The sequence below is a fragment of the Streptopelia decaocto genome, assembly GCF_964273445.1.
Source record: "Streptopelia decaocto genome assembly, chromosome: Z".
In the NCBI taxonomy this organism is placed as follows: domain Eukaryota; kingdom Metazoa; phylum Chordata; class Aves; order Columbiformes; family Columbidae; genus Streptopelia; species Streptopelia decaocto.
Window position 1 is genome coordinate 67,374,451 of NC_138657.1, and position 19,365 is coordinate 67,393,815.

General features: G+C 40.6%; 2 protein-coding genes across 5 annotated transcripts in view; one reads left to right on the forward strand and one right to left on the reverse strand.

Annotated features, from left to right (window-relative positions):
• Positions 1 to 10,629, forward strand: part of CERT1 (ceramide transporter 1) — an 82,362-nt gene extending 71,733 nt beyond the window's left edge. For 3 of the 4 annotated variants that reach the window (XM_082075658.1, XM_082075660.1, XM_082075661.1), the window contains 7 exons: positions 2,594 to 2,689; positions 3,380 to 3,512; positions 3,629 to 3,699; positions 5,013 to 5,141; positions 5,846 to 5,975; positions 7,318 to 7,454; positions 8,606 to 10,629. In XM_082075658.1, coding sequence (XP_081931784.1) covers positions 2,594 to 2,689; positions 3,380 to 3,512; positions 3,629 to 3,699; positions 5,013 to 5,141; positions 5,846 to 5,975; positions 7,318 to 7,445 — 687 coding nt within the window. In that variant the 3' untranslated portion in view covers positions 7,446 to 7,454; positions 8,606 to 10,629. Of the gene's footprint in view, positions 1 to 2,593; positions 2,690 to 3,379; positions 3,513 to 3,628; positions 3,700 to 5,012; positions 5,142 to 5,845; positions 5,976 to 7,317; positions 7,455 to 8,559 lie in introns of all 4 variants that reach the window. The other variant, XM_082075659.1, reaches the window with a different exon arrangement.
• Positions 10,630 to 14,207: 3,578 nt separating this feature from the next.
• On the reverse strand, positions 14,208 to 15,939 carry MED18 (mediator complex subunit 18). Its single transcript, XM_082074872.1, has 2 exons — positions 15,779 to 15,939; positions 14,208 to 15,589 (listed from the first exon to the last, which is right to left on the reverse strand). The coding sequence occupies exons 1-2, from the start codon at positions 15,849 to 15,851 to the stop codon at positions 15,036 to 15,038; spliced, it is 627 nt and encodes a 208-aa protein (XP_081930998.1). The 5' UTR covers positions 15,852 to 15,939; the 3' UTR covers positions 14,208 to 15,035.
• Positions 15,940 to 19,365: the final 3,426 nt, after the last annotated feature.

Genomic DNA, 19,365 nt, shown 5'->3' on the forward strand with positions numbered 1-19,365 from the left:
AGTTCAATATAAGGGAAATTCATAGTTTCTAAAATATGTGGGCATCCTCATTTTCACCTCATTTATGCCTGTGATAATGTTTGTGCATTTATATGATAAACCTGAGCATTAGAGCACTGGTGTGCACCATTTTAAAGCAAATCTGAGGTGGACCAGGTCCCTGTCGCAATAACACAAATAAGGATAAGGATCAAACAGACTGAAGTTGTTGCTCTTTTTGGCTGCTGTGTGGATTATATTACATAGAAGTTAATACTGACTGCCTTCGAATGCAATATTAAATTAGTGGGCTTACAGCAGAAAGTATTTTCTTCTGAATTTTTAGAAAACTAGTCTTCTGGCTCCCCAGATATTTTCCCCAGAACAATTTTTTGTCAAATGAAGCCAGTCCACCTGCTTTGGAGCTTCATTGCTACTGAGCAAGCAGGTGAGAGATGACTGAGAGAATGAAGAGAAAAGCAGCACACCTTTTGGTGCCAACCTGCTCTGGACCTTATTAATATATGAAATTGTCCTCTGTTCCCAAGCAGAGGATTTGGCTTTTGGAAAGGCAAGCTAATATCTTGATTCTGAATAAATGTGACTTGTTCCTGAACTTCATTGATATGAAGAGAATTTTGGTATCAGTAAAAGGTCAAGTACAAACTTGCAGCTTTGTTTTTAAGACTGAGAAGTATAAACATGTATTCTGATGGGAGCTGGTTCTTCAGTGTGCCCATACAAAGGCATTGATTTGTCTCTGCCAGTTGAGTGGGAGGTTGTGGGTGTAATGCTGTGAATGTTTTGCAGATCACTTTCTTTTAAAGGACCATCAGATTTTAAAATAAATTGAGCTGTTCTGGGGGCCTTTAAAGTGAAGAACTTCCCACTTAATAATGTTCAGGCCAAGACTGCGTGGCATGCAGGTTGCAGACCATTCCTGTAGCCTGCCAGGACCCCAGAGGTAAAAGTGTGGCCTCCCCAGTGGCAAAGTGGCTGTGAATCTTGGCTCTGTGGCTCTGAAATAGGTGCAGGTTGATGGATTGTGACCAGAGCGTTCATTATGTACAGTTCGGACAGGTAGCGTGCACAAGGCAGTTGTAGGCACTGCAGTTTGTTAGTGAAGCAAAAGGAACTCCTAGATTACACTGCTGTGGGTGCCTCCTCTTCTTTCCGTGCTGTGCACCTCATACCTCTGCATTTAGCATAAAGCAAAAAGCAGCAAAACACCAAAGAAACATTTAAAAGCTAGCATTGTCCTTAATAGTTTAGGAACTAGGGGAGAAGAGACATAGGGACCTGAAGGTGTTGCAGATAAATGCTGGGAGTATGGTGAGGATTCCTTTTTGAAATAAGTGTGACCTAGAGCTAGTAAGTTGAATATTTAGCCCACAGTCTTACCTGGTTTGGATTGTACTGTCATTGTTTCACTGGGGGGGGAAAAAAACCCAACTATTCTTTAATTTTGCTTTCCACTTGTTGTACTACTTGCTCAAATGTAAGTTATTTTATATGCATACTAGGCTTCATATTTTTTGTATGTTGTGAAAAAACATTTATGGGTTCAGGCTATTAATCCTGTGCATTTCTTAGGCTGATCTTTGGTCAATCAACTAACCTTTGCTTGTATTGCAAAAAAAGGTGGTGTTCTGGTAATTCAGGAAAATAGTGTAAATCACATGGGCTTTTAGTAGGCATCTACCTTTTGGGTGGAAAGAAGTTATTAAAGTGTTTCCAGTACTTGTAAACATTACACATCAATAGATACCTTATATTTTTGCTTCTTTTTTTATTTGAAGGGGAGTGGGATTTCAAAGGGGGTTAGGAGCTAAAGAAACATAAAAGAAACATAAGATTGTAGATTCCAAATAAAACTCCGTTTCCTGTCCTAGCACTCATTTTCATGCACATCACATGGAATTAAAAAAATGAGATGTTCACATAGCTTGATAAAAAATTATAAAACATTTGGCCTTTCAGAAAAGCATGCAGATGTTTAGCTAAATAATTTTTAAGTTAGTATTTTATAATAGTAGTGAATCTGTATCATCTTTTTTTTTTTAATGTAAGCATTTCTGTTCTATTTTTTTTTTCTAGCTGGCAACTGTGCAAAGATGCCAATGGAACAGAATAGGCATGCTTTGCTCATGACTGTTTCCTTCACTGCTTTTCCAATATGACTTTTAATATACCTTTAGTTTTTTAGAGGTTGTCTGTCTTTGCCCCATCCCCCTCACCTTTGCTCAACTTTTTAAATGGTCTTCAGTGAATATCTTACAGCGCATTGTAATTCTATTTAGAGATACCTGAAGTAAGTTCCTATATGCTGAAACAAATCTGTCTTAGGTAGAAATAGTTTTGACAGTTCACAAGTGCAAAGAAAGGATAAAAGTACCCAGAAAGAATGAAGCTAGAAGTTGAATGAAGATTTTGGCTTTTGTTTCTGGAGGGCAGAATTATCTGCTTGTTCTTAACCTGTAATAGAAAGCCACCGCCCAAATTTGGCTCCTGCACAGGATTTGAAGTATTGACTTGCAGCTTCCAGTACTGTAAAATCTCTGCCCAAGAAGATGAAAAGAATGAGTAAAAATATGTATTTTTTTTTCTTTCCAAGGTGGAAGAGATGGTACAAAACCATATGACATATTCCTTGCAAGATGTAGGAGGAGATGCCAATTGGCAGCTAGTGGTAGAAGAGGGAGAAATGAAGGTAAGCTTTTGGGGTTTTGTTTATTTGATATAAAATGATATGCTATGAAGACAGATGCTTTCAGTCTGGTGGACTTGGCAGAGTTTGGTTCACGGTTGGACTCAATGATCATAAGGGCCTTTTCCAGCCTCAGTGATTGTGTGGTTCTCTGGGAATACTGTCACTCAGCAAGTTATGCTGTTAAAACTTTTGAGAATAGCATTGTTTAAGTTAGGACTGGAGTGCACAAGAGCTGTGGCTTCTAATATACTGATTCATACAAAATCCTGTGTAACTCTTGCAGTAGCTTTGTGTTTGTAGAATCCATTCTCATTCTCTCTTTTCTCATTCTCTCCTATTTGAAACTTGGTATCAAAATGATGTGTAAATTCAATGTATGAAAATGTTACAGAGTAGCAAGCTACTGTATCAGCTGCTTTACTGTGTTTGTGTGAATCCTTGTGCATGGATCCTAGTGGTAAATAAAGTAGCTTGTTTTTTGAAGTAGATATTCTCAAAATATTGGTATTTTAATGTGAACTGCTGTATAAGAATGTCTGCATTTTTAGTTGCCAGAGAACACTAATACGAGAAATTTTTCGTGTGTTAAGTCTTTTAGGTAAGTGCTTTTAAAAAAAAAACTGATGAAATTTTAAACAATTAAAGAGTTTTCACAATTTCTATTCTACATTTCTTTTTGTTGTGCTACAGGTATACAGAAGAGAGGTGGAAGAGAATGGAATAGTTTTAGATCCTTTGAAAGCAACCCATGCCGTTAAAGGTGTAACAGGGCATGAAGTTTGCCACTACTTCTGGAATGTTGATGTTCGTAATGACTGGGAAAGTAAGGAATTGGTTCTTAAGCTTTGCATGTTTATAAGCAAAGCTGTTGTTTATAACATTGACCTAATATTTCTGCTTGTTTACTGATGGATTTTTTCCTCTCCTTTCCTCTTTTAGCAACAATTGAAAATTTCCATGTTGTGGAAAACTTAGCTGATAATGCAATCATCATTTACCAGACACATAAGGTAATAAAACTGTAGCTGTATGCGTATGTTACTGATACAGTCTGGGGCATATGTGTTCTAATGTTATTCTGTAATATTTCAACAGCTTAACAACTTAAGATACTGTTCAACAGTTTTCTCTATTAAACTGCAACTTTGTCAGTTCTTCAAACTTGTCTTGATAGCATAATGGGTTGTGCATGTGTCTGATAGAGCTTGTAATAACAAATGGGGACTGGTTTTAATCTCTAAACACATCACTGCCAGCAAGGTAAAAGCCATGTGAAGCAAACTGAAGCCATACATGAACACTGACTACGAAGAAGAAACATGTACCACTGTATTGTATCTTTTGTCGCAATAATGCAAGCTATTGTTGACCACAATTAGTTGACATACACATTTGCATTATGAAGTGGTGTAATTGCTGGTACATTTGTTCTTGTAACTACTTTGTTTCCCCCCCCCAGCCAGTTCTATTTTAAATGTACTAAAATGTTCATTTGAATTAGAACCCAAAAAGTGTAACTTAAAGGTTCAAAAAAATGGGAATGAGATGTACAGATTAATCTTTTATCTTGCATGATTCCAAGTATTAGTATACACAAATATTAGACCAAATACTTGTCTTTGGTGTTTTTATGATTAATGGGGTTACCTTAAAACTTTTGTAACTGAGGACTTGTGATTTAGAGTGCGACAGTTGTGTAAAACTGTATGGTAGTGTGGTAAAAGCTAGACTTTTTTCCCCTATTGAGTGCCAGAAAAATGACTTTTGTATATTTTCTTATTTTATCAGACATTTTGCTTCTGAAACTTCCTCTTAGATAATATCAGTTTACCACATTGGTCTTACTGAAGTAGAAGCTTTTTGAAATAGCATTTGCTTTAAATATTTCTCTCACCCTCTCTCTCTCTCTCTGGAGACTTAAGTAACTGTAGACACATCTGTTAATACTGAACCACTAGTTCAGTTTGCAGCTTACAAGTATTAACTACAATGTAAACCTGAGGCTGAGTGTACAGGAGGGGAACTGCTGCTTCCTGTTTGCCTACTGAGAAAGTCACTGCAGCTTGACTTTCTGCATTTCAAAGTCCTTCAACTTTTGCCTTAAATTTTTAAAAATGAACTGTACCCATATAACCTGATACACATCTGTCTAGCAGCCATGTTCTGTTTCAGTTTTGAAAATGAAATTACTAACTTGAAGAAACTTTTACTTAAGTAACATGACTGACCTGGTTTGCCTTACTTGTTTTTCTCCTTTATCTAAGGATAGTAAGTACTTAATTTGCAAAACTGGAAAAGTTTATATTCAGATGTTTCTCTGCAGAGGGTGTGGCCAGCTTCTCAAAGGGATGTGCTGTATTTATCTGCCATCAGAAAGATACCAGCCTTCAGTGAAAACGATCCTGAAACGTGGATTGTGTGCAATTTCTCTGTGGAACATGACAGTGCTCCTGTAAGCAGTGTTTTCATTCTATCAAGTTCTGCTTTTAAGATAACATGTTTCGGTTGTGTAGTAATGTGATGGGGTTATGCAAAAATACAGTTTATGAAAACCAGGTGATATAATCACCTGATGAAGAGGTCCTGAGCCAAAAACTTTCTTGCCTTATCTCAACAGTCGGAAGATCTCAGGTGTTAAAGCAGAATGGAAGGAAAATTTGTGGAATTTTTGTATGGAATAAAATCAATAACTCTTCAGTATTATCAGATATAGGAGTAGGCTTATATAATTGTAGATACTGAATCTGTTAAACCTCCATCTTACACAGTTCTGCCTTGATTCTGGCAGATAGTAGCAATTATTGTTTTGTTTGGAGTATTTATCTGCTCATTGCTATGCCATAGTGTGCTTACAAGGGAGTAGTTATTAACTGATATATATAAATGCTGATATATTATTCTTTAAATATTTCTTTACTCATTTGTCACAATAATTGAAGTAATTCACTTGTAATATGTATTAAGCAAGAGAAACCTGGGATTCGGGCATTTTAGTTTTATGCTTTCCCTGTTCACATTCATGTTACATACTGCTGGAATACTAACTCTCAAAAACACATTTTCTGGAATGTCTTGTAGTAAATGAAAATGCTGGCAGTCAAGTATGCTGAAAAAAAAATTTACTTTGAGTCTTACAAATGTTTCATTTCTTGGCAGCTAAACAATCGCTGTGTCCGTGCCAAAATAAATATTGCTATGATTTGTCAGACATTAGTAAGCCCACCAGAGGGGAACAAGGAAATAAGCAGAGACAACATCCTATGCAAGATTACATATGTAGCTAATGGTAAGTCTAAAATTTTTCAGTATCATATTCATGATATATGCTAATTCTAGGGAGCTGAAGACTGGCAAAAAAAGCTTCATGCAGTTTTCTGTGAAATTTATATATAGCATCACACTTGTGGTCTGTGTGTTCAAAAAGACTCGAATTAATGTGGTACAGGAATCAGTGGGATCATTCATTGTGTGGCTTTCTGGTAGCCGTTAATGGAAGTGGTATGTAGCTCAGTCTGAAGTACAGAACATTGGGGTGCAGGAGGGAGGGCAGAAGGAATGTCTGCCACTGGCATGACAGCATAGGTTTTCATTTCAGTAATATTATGGGTTTTTTTCATATATTGCTGTATTTTTTTTTCCAGAGTCATCTTGTTAGGCTGAAAAGCTCCTGATAGTCTTACTCTCAGTGTTAAGGAGGAGTGAATAAATTTTGTGTGGAGATGTTTGCAAGCTGTATAATCTAGTCTCATATTTTTTTAAATTTATTTTTTAACTGGTAGAATTCTTCACATTGACTGAAAAGTTATCAAAACCAAACTGTATTGTTACTGTACCCAGTGTTTAGCACTGTATTGTAGTATTTGAGCTACATACTTATTAGCTGCAACTACAAAACTCTTCTGGAGTAGCTCACTTGCATATTACTTTTAACCAACAATTACATGCCTTACTGAAGAGTCAAAAGTCTGAAAAATTGGTACACTAAATCTGTACCGTATAGAAGTGATGTAATTTGTATTAAATCTTGTACAAATAATACTATATGGTGTTAAACTCTAGGGTAAGCTGCTTTCTTTCCTTTTTAGAAGTTTCCTAATTACTTAAAATACATTGTCATTGATAAATTCTGAACTATGATTATATGGGAAGTGGCAGCTTTTTCGGCAAAATACTTGCCCTGTAAATTGAAGCATCTTTTAGAATCAGTTCTAATTTTGTTTGAAGTCCTTTAAAAATAATTTGTAAGACATTGTCTATGTAGCAATTCTTTAGACAAATGCAGAAGTTATTGAAAAATTAAGACTGACTTCTCTTTTATTTGAAATAATAAGTAACTCAAGTCTCTGTTTGTTGGAAGTCCTTAGAGAATATAATCTTCCATTTGAGCATTACCCAAAGACTCACAAAACGTCATGTTCAACGTTTTCTAAATAGTGGCATCACAGAACTGGGCTGAACGTAAGAGTACAAAGTGCTACACTGCAAGGTGTAAGGACATTAAAATCTACTATTATTATTCTTTCCCATTACTTCAGAAAGAGTTGCAGGACTAATGAACTTAAATTTTATTTTCTAGATTTTTGTAGATGTGCTTGTATTTCAATGTCTTTCTTCCTGTCTGCTTCTAGTGAACCCAGGAGGATGGGCGCCGGCATCAGTGTTACGGGCAGTGGCAAAACGAGAATATCCAAAATTCTTGAAGCGTTTTACATCATATGTGCAAGAAAAAACAGCAGGAAAGCCTATTTTATTCTAGTACTAGCAGGTATACATTCATTTTTTTGCTGTTCTTGATTCATTGTTGTGAATTTAAGGCCAAACAGAAGTATTTGGTCTAGAAATGTCTTACGATTAGCATTAATTCAGTTTTAATACATGTATGCAATATAGTTTTAAAACATTCACGTAATTTGTGTGTATTATTAACATGACAAGTAAAGGCAGCACAAGTTACCAAGTGTTAGTTTTTGTAGACTTTCACTAGTTTATCTTGCAGGTTTTTGCATACATGTCTGATTTATGTAGAAGTATAAAATGATTAAGTATTTTTTTTTCTCAGCTATCACAGGCATTTTATACTTGCTCTGAGAAGAATACATACTGAAGTTTCTCTAGAGCTTCATGAGCTTTTAGTATCTTAAATTCTACTTATAAGTAGAATATTATGAAGGACAAAGTATTGTTTTATAGTGAGAAAACATTTTTGGTCTAGAATTTTTATTAATGGAACTTTTCTGACAGACCAGTGTCAATTACTGGAGTATTTAAAAGGCTGTGACTTGATTTATTAGCCCTTCTGATGAGCCTAAGAAAGAAAAGGGACTTACAGATGTTTTCTGAAATCAGTAGATTTATTTTAATGGTATAGATCATTGTGCTACTCTAAAATAATTGAAACATTTAAATTATCATATGATGTAGAAGAGGATTTCTTGATCACTCTTGGCCTATCTAAATCTGTCAGACATAAGCCTTAGTGCTAAGAAAGGCTTACCTTAATTTTTGTTAATGTAGACTGTTACTATATACTTTGTTATATATAGCTGTAGTGTCAAACTATCAAATGCCCTTTGGTATTTCTGATATTACAGCATGATCTGAAAATGAGTTTTCATCACTTTTTCAGTGCATGATATAGGCTACCTCTATCTTTGGGTTCTATTTATTATGTCAGACACCAAAAGTCTTAGTTGTTGGATCCATCTGTAACAGGTAGCCCTGTAATGATTCACATTTTTAATTGTATATTGTTAGAGAACTAGTGTAGGTGAACCATTAAAGCAAGGCTGTCATGAGCCAACATTTCAAATGTGATCATAGCAGTGCTGATACTATTTAAGGTGTTTAACAAGTTTTTCTTTTCGCATTAGTGATCAGCCTTTTTAGTGCTATATTTCTGTCTTCGCTTCCCTGCAGCAATTAGAACAAGACTGGGTGAGCATTCCATGTTGGAGAAGTGACCATGCATAGAACACTCCATGCTGGAACGAAGGATCTACAGTCTTTTTATGGCCCAAGTTCTAGGCTTTGTATACTGAAGTGAAGAAGTGTTGCAACACCATGAGGCTGAGTATTCAACACTAGCTCTCTCATGCTAACTTTCCTTGCCGAATCAGTGTGTAATTATAAATACATGTATTGATAACATGTATATGGCTCTATTTTTATTTGCTTGCTTTAGAAGAGGAAGAACGCGTACAACTTCGAATCACCAACATGGGTTTCTGCTTTAATTTTAAACAAGTTGCAGAATTTCACTGTCAACCTACCTAAGATACTCACACAGTTTTTGTGCATGTGTGAAAAGCACAAAAGACAAATGCACATATAGCATACTGTATGTGCTTTATATGCACAAAAATCTATGTGGTATTTTGAGCGGGGAGAGAGAGGACTTCAGTAAAGCCTAGGTGACTTACTGGTAGGTTTTGTTTGGCTTTGTATAATCATAGTTCATTGCTGCTGGTTTCTATAATGAATCATCTTGTTACATAAAATGTCAGTTAATAACTGAGGGCTGTCAATATCCTTATGACTTTGCCTTTTCTATTGTCTTACTCTTATGACGATCTTTAGTTCTGAAGGAGTAAGAGTGTGAAAAGCTTTATTTTTTTTTTTCCAGATATCTTTATATTTCTATTGTATTTTTTAGTTATGTAATATGTGCTACAGAATTTTCGTTATTAAACATGATCCAGAAATATATAAGAAGATTCTGTATGAGAGGGCAAGAGACTAACTGAAAGCTAGAAGTCATCTGTCCATGCTGTATGCGGACTGCTTTCTTGCATGATATCCAAGGCTTTCCTGAAGCTGTGAGAAGGTACACTATAATATATATATTGAAGTAATTTGAACTACGTCAGACAACATTCCCAGTCTAGAATGAGGATGAGTACATTATTTTCAGATCCTGCATGTGTTTTCCTCATCTCAGTAAAGCCATGCTATGAGGTTCATGTAGAAAATTATTTGCCTCTTGATCAAAAACCCATCAGAGCCGTAAGGACGCGTAGTTCTTACTGGAAAGTTCCCTTTGGTTGATGTGAGAATTTGAATGTCAGATATCTGCCTGCCTTTGATTCTGGAGATGTTCATTAGAAGAGGACTGTGGCAGACTGGTACTGACTTTGAGGTCTCTTATCTGTGTCACACAGTTGGAAACTCTTGAGAGACTGCTCGGTGTTTAACTAACCTGTGTATCTCAAGAAAAAAAGTTTTGATATATTTTTTTCAAAAGAAAGCTGAAAGTCTTATTTGATAGAGTATGGTTGGTGCCTGAGAATAAATATAATATAGTAACTTAATGAAGATTTGGTAGGTGATTAAATGTGATGATCTGCACAGTGTTAAAAAACTTGATCTATTCATCTTCTCCATACAGATGAAATCATACATTACACATGATTACACATGCATGCGGATTTTGTGCTCCATAACTCTTCCCGTTTTATTTGCCTTTCTCTAATGGTGTGCATGGAATATGCCTTATTACAGAGTTATTCTGTTAATTTGAATATGTAGAGAAGTGCCTATATGGTAATGCTAGTAAGGCAAATAAGATGAAAATTTGTACACGTTTACTATATCACCAGTGAGCATTTTATATAGCGATGTTAAAAAAATCTTATACCTCAGATGTGCTTCATCTTTTTACAATCAACCAATCAATGGTTCATTCCACCATAGCCACTGATGGGAACTTAAAAAAAAAAAATCAAAAATACAAAGAGAAATCCTTATTTGCTGTTTCTGGTCAATTGTTGGAACACAAGCAAGTTTATTAATTTAATTGGATAGCTTTATTTTACAAAGGTATGGAAAGTTTACAAAGCAGTATATAAACTTATATCATTAGTTGCATTTGCACTAAATGTGATGTACTTTTGCGATTTATTCTGTAAATAAAATTACACTACAGATACTATTTGTAAAAAATACGTTTTGCTTTTAAAGGCACTGGTACTTCACTACAGCTAGCCCTGCCCAGTCAGTTGTAAGAGGCTTCTTGAGGAGCTGCAAGATTGAGAAATCTATATTAATTGACCTCTTTAAAAACAAATGGAAAAAAGGCAGTTCTGCCTTCTCAGAGGCCTGTCCTCTGAGATTGTCCGTGTGCAAGTAGCCATTAGATCCTTGCTTCTGGAAGGGATCTTGCTTTTATAAAATTTGCTGTGTCTGTTGAGCCCATCCCTCTTTTCAGTCACTGCCACACATCTGTGTGCCCTGAGTTCCCTTTTTCCTGTTAATGGATCGGTAATGTTTATACAGCTATGGTGGTCTTCGCAGAAGCAGCTTGTGACTCTAGAATGGATGTTTTTCTGAGCTGAACCAATTTGAAGGGATGAGAATGCAGCAATCTTCTCTGTTAGATATTGTTCTCTGAATATCTGTGTCTGTTTGGAGAATTTGGACATTGCTAAACTAGATCTGAAGGAAATTACTCTATAGGACTTGTCTTGGGGATAAGGATGAGATGGTCATTGTTTTCCTATCTGAGAACTTGAACATCTTATTTTGACAAATTTACCGTGAAAAATGTGATGCACTTTGAAAAAAAAAAAAAATAAAAAAAAATTACCTTTTATTTACTTGGGCTGAGCTGGCTTATCTGAAGTTGTGCAGATTCTCTTTAATCAGATTGCCCACCTGTATTTTTGTCAAGTTGTACAGATAATGCTGTATTTGAATTGCCACTGTTCATCTACAGACTTAAAACATGAATCATATTTTTTGAGTACCTTGAGTGTGTAGAGTGTAACTGTTTGTTCTATAATAGCTTTATGATCCTAATGATAAGTTTTAAAAATTAAAAGAAGTTGGTTCTTCCATGTTACAATCACAAATTTAAAACCAGTATTTAAAAGTGAAAAGTATTAAAAATTATGAAAAAAAAAATCCTGGTTTGTGGTTATTTTTAACTTTCAGTGCTTTGGAGAAACTTACTTAGAACACATTTTACCTTATAACCAACTTTTAGATCATGGATAAAGTCATATATAATATTATATGGAAAACATTTAACAGGAAAGCAGTTTCCTTGTATTACAGAGATGAAAACTTGAATGCCAAATTAGTTTATGCATCAAAAAGCTCATTTTGTGCTAGCGTGTCAGAGGGGTGTTAAAAGATGTTCCCAAACAGTATACTTTTAATATAGAGCACTTCCAAATTATTTCAGCTCTTGTCTTCATTTGCACAGAACTAACATGTTTCCACGGGAAGAATATAGAGATCCAGGACTGAGGAGTGCCAGAGGATAAAACTTGTGGCTTTTTCTAAAGTATAAAGAACTTCTAAGAACAGAGATGAGCTTTCTTAATAGCAGAAGTAGCTGGTGCCTAATGGATCAGTAACAATCCTGCCTTTATTTGCTATGGAGGGATTTCTACTTTATATATGCTAATCAGTAAAGTTGTAGAAACGTTACAAGTGTGCAAGACTTGAAGGAACAATGTGAAATAACAGAAGGCATTACTTGCACAGAAATAAAACTCACCGTGAGCTCTGCTGCATCAGGCCTTGTGTAATACGTTGCAACAAAGTCCTGAGGTAAGCCCTGCCCTTGTAAAATGCAGCTGTTTTAGCTGGCAAAAACAAATTCCCCAAAATAAAATAATGCAGTCGCATTCTTGATTCAGTAAGTTATGTTTGTAATTTTTAAAATAATGTAATTCTCAGTAAGAGGAGGTTGAGCATTTCTGCAGCCGTCTGCGTAACAACAATGTAATTTGACCCTAGATACAATGAATGATAATTAGTTATGCCACGGAATTTACCAGTGTGTATTACTAATAGTATTGGTATAGTCTTTAGTCTCCAGCTATAAAAGCTAAGTTTTATAGGATGAGAAAGTGTATTTTGTTAGATAAAAGGGATATACTCTTTGAGCATTAAGTGCCTGAAAGGGTCCAGTTTTTCAGCTGTAACTATTGATGCAGTAAGCTTTTTTTCTCTGCACGTCTGCCCCTTCTATACATAGACTACAGCTAGAATTAGGAAAGCCGGTAATGTGGATTGGTGCAGTTTTTAGGGTTTAAACTAATTCTCCTTAAAAAGAACTATTTAAGATTAAATAATTTTTATTTTTGAGAACTTAGGCCAAGCAATCGTCAGACTTATCGTCAGAAGTATAAAAACTTCATTTAGGAACTTTCCATCCAGTCTCTTTTTGCTTGAGCTGGTCTGCCTGAAATTCCATGTGGATTTTCCTCTCTACCATCATTACATTAATATCAATGCTCTGCAATTTCTTTGCCCCTCTAATTAGAAAGAGACTTACAAGGTAAATTACCAAGTGAGATCCTTTCAGATGCAATGGAAAGGACCTACGTACTTAAAAGTACCTACCTTTTGAAAAGCTGGCATACAGTGTTCAACTGTTCACAGTATCACAGTATCACAGTATGTTTGGGATTGGAAGGGACCTCAAAAGATCATCTAGTCCAATCCCCCTGCTGGAGCAGGAACACCTAGGTGAGGTCGCACAGGAACATGTCCAGGCGGGTTTTGAATGTCTCCAGAGAAGGAGACTCCACCACTTCCCTGGGCAGCCTGTTCCAGGCTCTGTCACCCTTACTGAGAAGAAGTTTCTTCTCAAATTTAAGTGGAACCTCTTGTGTTCCAGCTTGATCCCATTACCCCTTGTCCTATCATTGTTTGCCACTGAGAAGAGCCTGGCTCCATCCCCATGGCACTCACCCTTTATATATTTATAAACATTAATAAGGTCCCCCCTTAGTCTCCTCTTCTCCAAACTAAAGAGACCCAGCTCCTTCAGCCTTTCTTCATAAGGGAGGTGCTCCACTCCCTTCATCATCTTGGTTGCCCTACGCTGGACTCTCTCCAGCAGTTCCCTGTCCTTCTGGAACTGAGGGGCCCAGAACTGGACACAATATTCCAGATGTGGTCTCACCAGGGCGGAGTAGAGGGGAAGGAGGACCTCTCTCGATCTACTAACCACCCCCCTTCTAATACACCCCAGTTCTGACCCACCAGACTTCTTTCTAAAATTCTGTGTCAAAAGAGAAAAGCCATGGATCATGGAAGCCTGTGGTAAGCGATTCCTAAGCAGTGTCACAGTGGCAGGATATGACACAGCCCTGCGGATTCCCACCTGTCGGGGTGGGACTGCAGTGAATCACAGAGCAACCAGTAAGTTTGGGATTTGGGGGAATCCCCTTGCACCCTGGGGAGTTATGCCCTGAAATGGTATAAGAAATCCAGATAGTGTGATGATGAAGGCGAGTTGTGCCTGAATATAAAAAGAATTGTAGGTGTGTCTGTACCCTCCAAGAAATATTTCTGGTGTAGGTAATGAGAGCAGTCACGTAGGTCATCGCGTTGCTTATGCCCTGTTGAGAATCACTGCTGTGTTCAGCGTAACGGTGTTCTCCAGCCGATGCTTAACTGTGCAGTTGTCCCCATGTCCTGTACATAGAGCCTGCATCCGTGGAACACACGGCACCCAGTTCACAGTACGTTTGGGATTGGAAGGGACCTCAAAAGATCAACTAGTCCAATCCCCAGTTGCCATGGTTTCTCTCACCCAAACTCCAGTGTTGAAAATACACCTGTTAAAAGGCTAATTTTGAAGATCCTTGTGGGAGTGGTTTTTGCTTTTAGTTGTTAGAGAGTTACGTGGTGCTAAGGGGTTTCTCATTAACGAAGACTGCCGTCCCCAACTTCAGTGAAAAAGACAGCATTAAAAGGTTTGCAAACCTCTCGCAGTTGTAATACTGCTGAATTGTTTTCCAGTTCTAACTTTGGTTGTATCAGAAACAGTTTCTCTATAAAGTATCCTGTGTCCTAACTGTTCCTGTTAGATATGCTATTACTTTACTATTCTACTGTAAATAGGTATACACTTGCTCTTCTGTATGGTGTAGTTCCTGGGTTTATGCTTGTGTTAAACACCTCCTGCATTAAAGGGTATTAACTTCATGTATTACTTAAATAAGATAACTAGGTAGGATGCATGAATGGTGCTTAAAAACAAAAAAAACCCAAGGAAACAGCACCGGGATGTCGGTGCGCAGAGCAATGAATTCCAGTCAGTCTCACCGTTTGGGACTGTTAGGCAATATGCTTTCTAACAGGTATCTTCCCAACACAAGAATGAAAACTACCAATATTGGCGTTTATAGATGTTTTGAATGGCATTAATTTCAAGTGTCCACTTTGATTCACATCTACAAGGAATAAACAGTAACTACAAATGACAAAACTGATATGTAGTCCTTTATTCCCCTCTCCCTGTTTTATTTGCCCCCAAAAAGCTTTTTAGAAAAATACTCTCTTCAGGAACACTTATCAAAAGCAATGCCGTAACTGCGCAGCTTTTCCATCACATGAGCCTTTTGGGGTCAATTTTCTCCAGGTGCACCAGAGGCTTGAGTTGCTCAGCAAAGTTCCTCATGTCATCAGAGACGACATCCTGTCCCGCTGGCGCTACCACATTGAGCTCCACCAGGTAGGAGAGGGAGAGCGGCTCAATGCTCTCCGTGTTTCCCGGCATGAGGATACGGAAGATCTTGTACACCACGATCTTCATGATGCCCTTGCGGAACACGTGCCCTTTGGCCACGAACTCGTGGTCCATGCGGAAGCCCATCTCCACCAGGAAGTCCGTCAGGTTGTCCGAAGTCGCGATGTCCACGCAGTTGCGCACCAGCGCGTGCCGGTTCTTGTCGCCGATCTCGGGCTGCCCCAGGTAGCGCAGGTGCCAGGGCATCCCCGCCTTGTCCATGGAGCGCCGCGCCCGCAGCACGAACGGGCTGGCCTGCTGCCCCTTCAGCAGGAACACCATCTCGTGGTCCAGGAACGTCTCGGGCTCCATGTTGTCGCACAGCCCGCGCAGCCGGTGCAGCAGGCTCTCCAGGCTCTGGTCCAAAACGCTTCCTGGGGCGGGCGGAGACGGAGCCGCGGTCACCCCCTCCCGCCCGCTCCTCGCCCCGCAGCGCGGCCCCTGCCCGACCCCGCTCAGCCCCGGGCCCGAGGCGGCAGCGGCCTGGCGGGCGGCGCGCAGGCCCGCCGGGCGCTCTCCGAGGCGGCGGGAGCGAGCTGCCCGCCGGCGCGGCCGCCGCTTACCTTGCAGCAGGTACTCCATCATGTTGATGGTGCCGCCCGTGACGGGCATCATGGTGACGGGGGGCGCCTCCATGGTGCGGGCCGGGCCGCGGGGCCGAGCGCGGGCGGCGGCGGCAGCTGCGGAGGGAGCGGCAGCGGGAGCGGCGGCGCGGCGGCCCGGGCAGCAGCGCCACCTCGCGGCCCGGCGGTGCCGCACCGGCTCTGCCCGCTGACGTGCGGAGGGTCCCGGGGTCGGGGCCTGGCGGCGCCGGGGGCGGCTCGGTGGGGCCGGGGCGGGCCTGGCGGGGCCGGGGGAGGCTGCAGCTCAGCAGGGGCCTCGGCTGAAGGGAGCGGGAGACCGACGGACGGGACCGGCCGTGTGGGTCACCGCTGCTTCGGCCGAGCTGCGGCAGCTCCCGCCGCGCCCCGGACCCCCCTCAGGCTTCCCGCGGCTGCGAGAGGTCTACGGGTAAAATCGTGTGTAAAGTCTTCACCAGAAATGTCGCGGTTTGTGTCCTGCTGCCCGGTGCGTGTCGCTGGGGTCGCGGTGTCCCGGGCGGGTTCTCGGGCACCGCGGGTGACATCGTCACCGCGGTGCCGAGCGGCGGGACCCGCCGGCCGGGCTGCCCTGCGCTCCTCCCGGCTGGAGGAGCCTCTGTGCTCAAAAAGTAGCAGAAATTCCCGGTGTGTGTCAGTTCAACCCGGTTCTGCAGATTGTAAACCTGGAGTTTTAAATTTGACTCTTTCCTCAGCAGTTTTCATAGGAAGCCTTCACGTCGCACGGAAGGCAAACCGTCCGTCTTTCCTTTGGCCGTGTCTCCACAGCGCGGTGGGGTTTCCCGCTTCCCCCAGATAAATTATATCCATGTCAGCGCAAGACAAACGCCCGTAGGTGAGAACTGACACAAACACGGCAGAAATTTGTTCTCAGCCCTGGCAGACGGGGACGAGTCTGGAGAGCAGCGGTGCGGCTGGGCTGGGGTGACCTCGGGGCACAGAGCAACCCGGGGGACCCGGCAGCCGCGGGAGCTGCGCCCCGTGTGCGCGGTGCAGCGTGTGTGCGCTGCCCTGGTCCGGAGCAACACGCCTGTGCTGAAATGCAGGAACAGCCAACGAAAGGTCTGGGTGGCGGTCTAAAAGCTTCCTTACTCTTGTAAGAGCAAAAAATTGGTTTTCTCTGGTATACAGATCAGCTTTAGTTAACGTGGTTGAAATAAATAACTTACGCTTTTTCTATGGATAAACAACGTTTAATCCAATTCCTTGTATTCCTTAAACACGTGTTCATTAGAGCATAAGCAAAACAGCGCTGGGTGCGCGGGGGATTCCCTCCGCCCAACACGCACACTTTTAACAATAAGTGTGCTTAAATACAGTATGGTATTACATATTCATAATGACCCCAGAAACACCTATACATATTCATGACCTTTCCCGCTTTTTATTAAAATGAGTCTCAGATAACCAGTTACATATTCCCCTCCTTGACCCTCCCCTGTTGCGCCTGCGCAATGTCACTTGGTGAATTTGAGGAAGGGTCTTTAGGGGTCTTTGGATGAAGGCTCCTTCAGCTTCGTCACAGTGGACTTTGTACCTTTGGCTCATTAGGAGGAACTGGCTGGAACCCAAGCTACCAAACCAACTGAAACCAGACTGGCGCCCCCTTTTTGCTGTAAATCTTGGCTATCTTGTCTCCTCAAGGTTGCAGCTGGTGCTGTAAAACTTCTTATCTCGACATTTAATGAAGTCCTGCTTTTTTTAGCACAATTAGTTACATACAGCTCTAAACGAGATATTAATTATGTGGTTTAAAATGTTAGCTTGTTAGTAGGCCCTTATTATATAGTTGCTTAACCCTTAAAATGTTAGTTCCCTCTATCAATATAACTTCCTAAACAAGTTTCATAACTTTTTACATAGAACTTAACCACCTTTCCCTTTTCCAAGTTCAGAGTCCGTGCCTCATTTGGTTATACCTGTAAACATTAAACATCTTAGCATGAATCACAACTGCATTTTTCACATGGTCATAGTGTAGTTAGAACCACAGAACAAAGTAATATATGTTGAGAAAGATAGCTAGGAAAAGTAAAAGTGAGTCAAAAATTCCCTTTAGTGTTTCACAGGGGATGGTTCACTTCTCTGTGTGGTGATACAGATTCTCTCTTCTGCCCAGCTAAAGGGCATGGTAGCATTACTATAAATGCCAAAAAAAACCCCTAGGAGTATGTCTACTTTTCTGTTTTGAAAGGCAAGTTATTTTAAATTCTCCAGTTGCAGCTACCTCAAGCAGTTCTGCCCTGTAGTCCGAGGAGCTATGCAGCAGTGCAATGTGGAAAACAAACATTACCCAAAACCAGGCAAACCCCCGTAGGACTGGACAAGATAGGTGAGCAAAAGGGACTCCAGCCACCCTCAGACATCTCCAAATCCCCTCACCAGTCCTGGGAAACACAGCGGTGACCCAGTCCTGCAGCTACCGAGCTGCTTGTTGCCTTGGAGGCTCTGCAGTGCACTTTCACATTCAGTATATAACGGGAGTTGGCTTTTCTGGATTGTTAGTTTTGTGAGTTTGTGTTTTCTGCTTCATTTAATTCTAGTCAGGGGTCCCATTCCCTTGGGAGTCTGGTGTCAGTTCGGGCTTTTGCTGTTCTGCCGTTTTGCAGTTGGCCTTTGGCCCTTTCTGTCTCTTTTCTCTCTCACTGGGATCAGCTCCTGGGGACCAGGGTGCTCTCCTCTCCAGGAACGGCTGCTCGGCATGACTGGAGTTTCATGAGGGATTGCACTGAGTAGTTGTTGTTGTTGTTATTATTATTATTATTTTATTTTTATTTTTTATTATTATTTTTATTATTTTGTCTTCTTAAACTGTTGTTACCTCAACTCATGAGTTTCTCCCTTCCCTCCCAGTTTTCTCCCCAGTCTCACTCAGTCGGGGGGATGTGAGCGAGCAGCTATCACGGTCTTAGTTTGTAGCTGGGGTTAAAGCACAACAGCCTGATAGGCCCGCCCATCTTTTTCACTCATGAATCACTTTTTGAGAGCCAATATTCCAGAAGTTGAGCAAATTTTAACTGGTTTAGTGTCATTAAACTTGGCCAGCTCACACACAGCTATGCCAGCTCTCACACAGAAAAGAAGGGGAACAAGCCGGACTGCTGTACACCTTTTTGCACTAGTACTTGGCTTGTTTCGAGTACCTTTTTTAAAAAAAGTTTTATTCTTGGCAGGATGGTTATACCCGTGCACAGCGTATAAGGCAGGTTTGACTGGGTGATGGGTGAAAAACTGAGGGCGTAATCAGTGCTGGGCAAAAGAGGGGTGCAACATTGCCCACTTTTTTGGGGGTGAATTAAGATTTTCAGGGCTACTTTGCACAGCGCTCTGTCAGCAGGGTGACTGCCTCCTCTGGAGATCACTTTTCTGAGAGCGTGGATTGATGGTGTCACAGCCTGTGGTAGACACATGCTGTAGAATCGCCTTCTGCTTATTCCTAGAGACCACCAGTTCATTACGGGGAAGTGGGAAGCAATTTGGCAAACGATGTTGTGGTACCCAGTGGAGGGGCAGAAGCCACAGCCCTGCGTGGTAAGTGTCGCTCTGAGCTT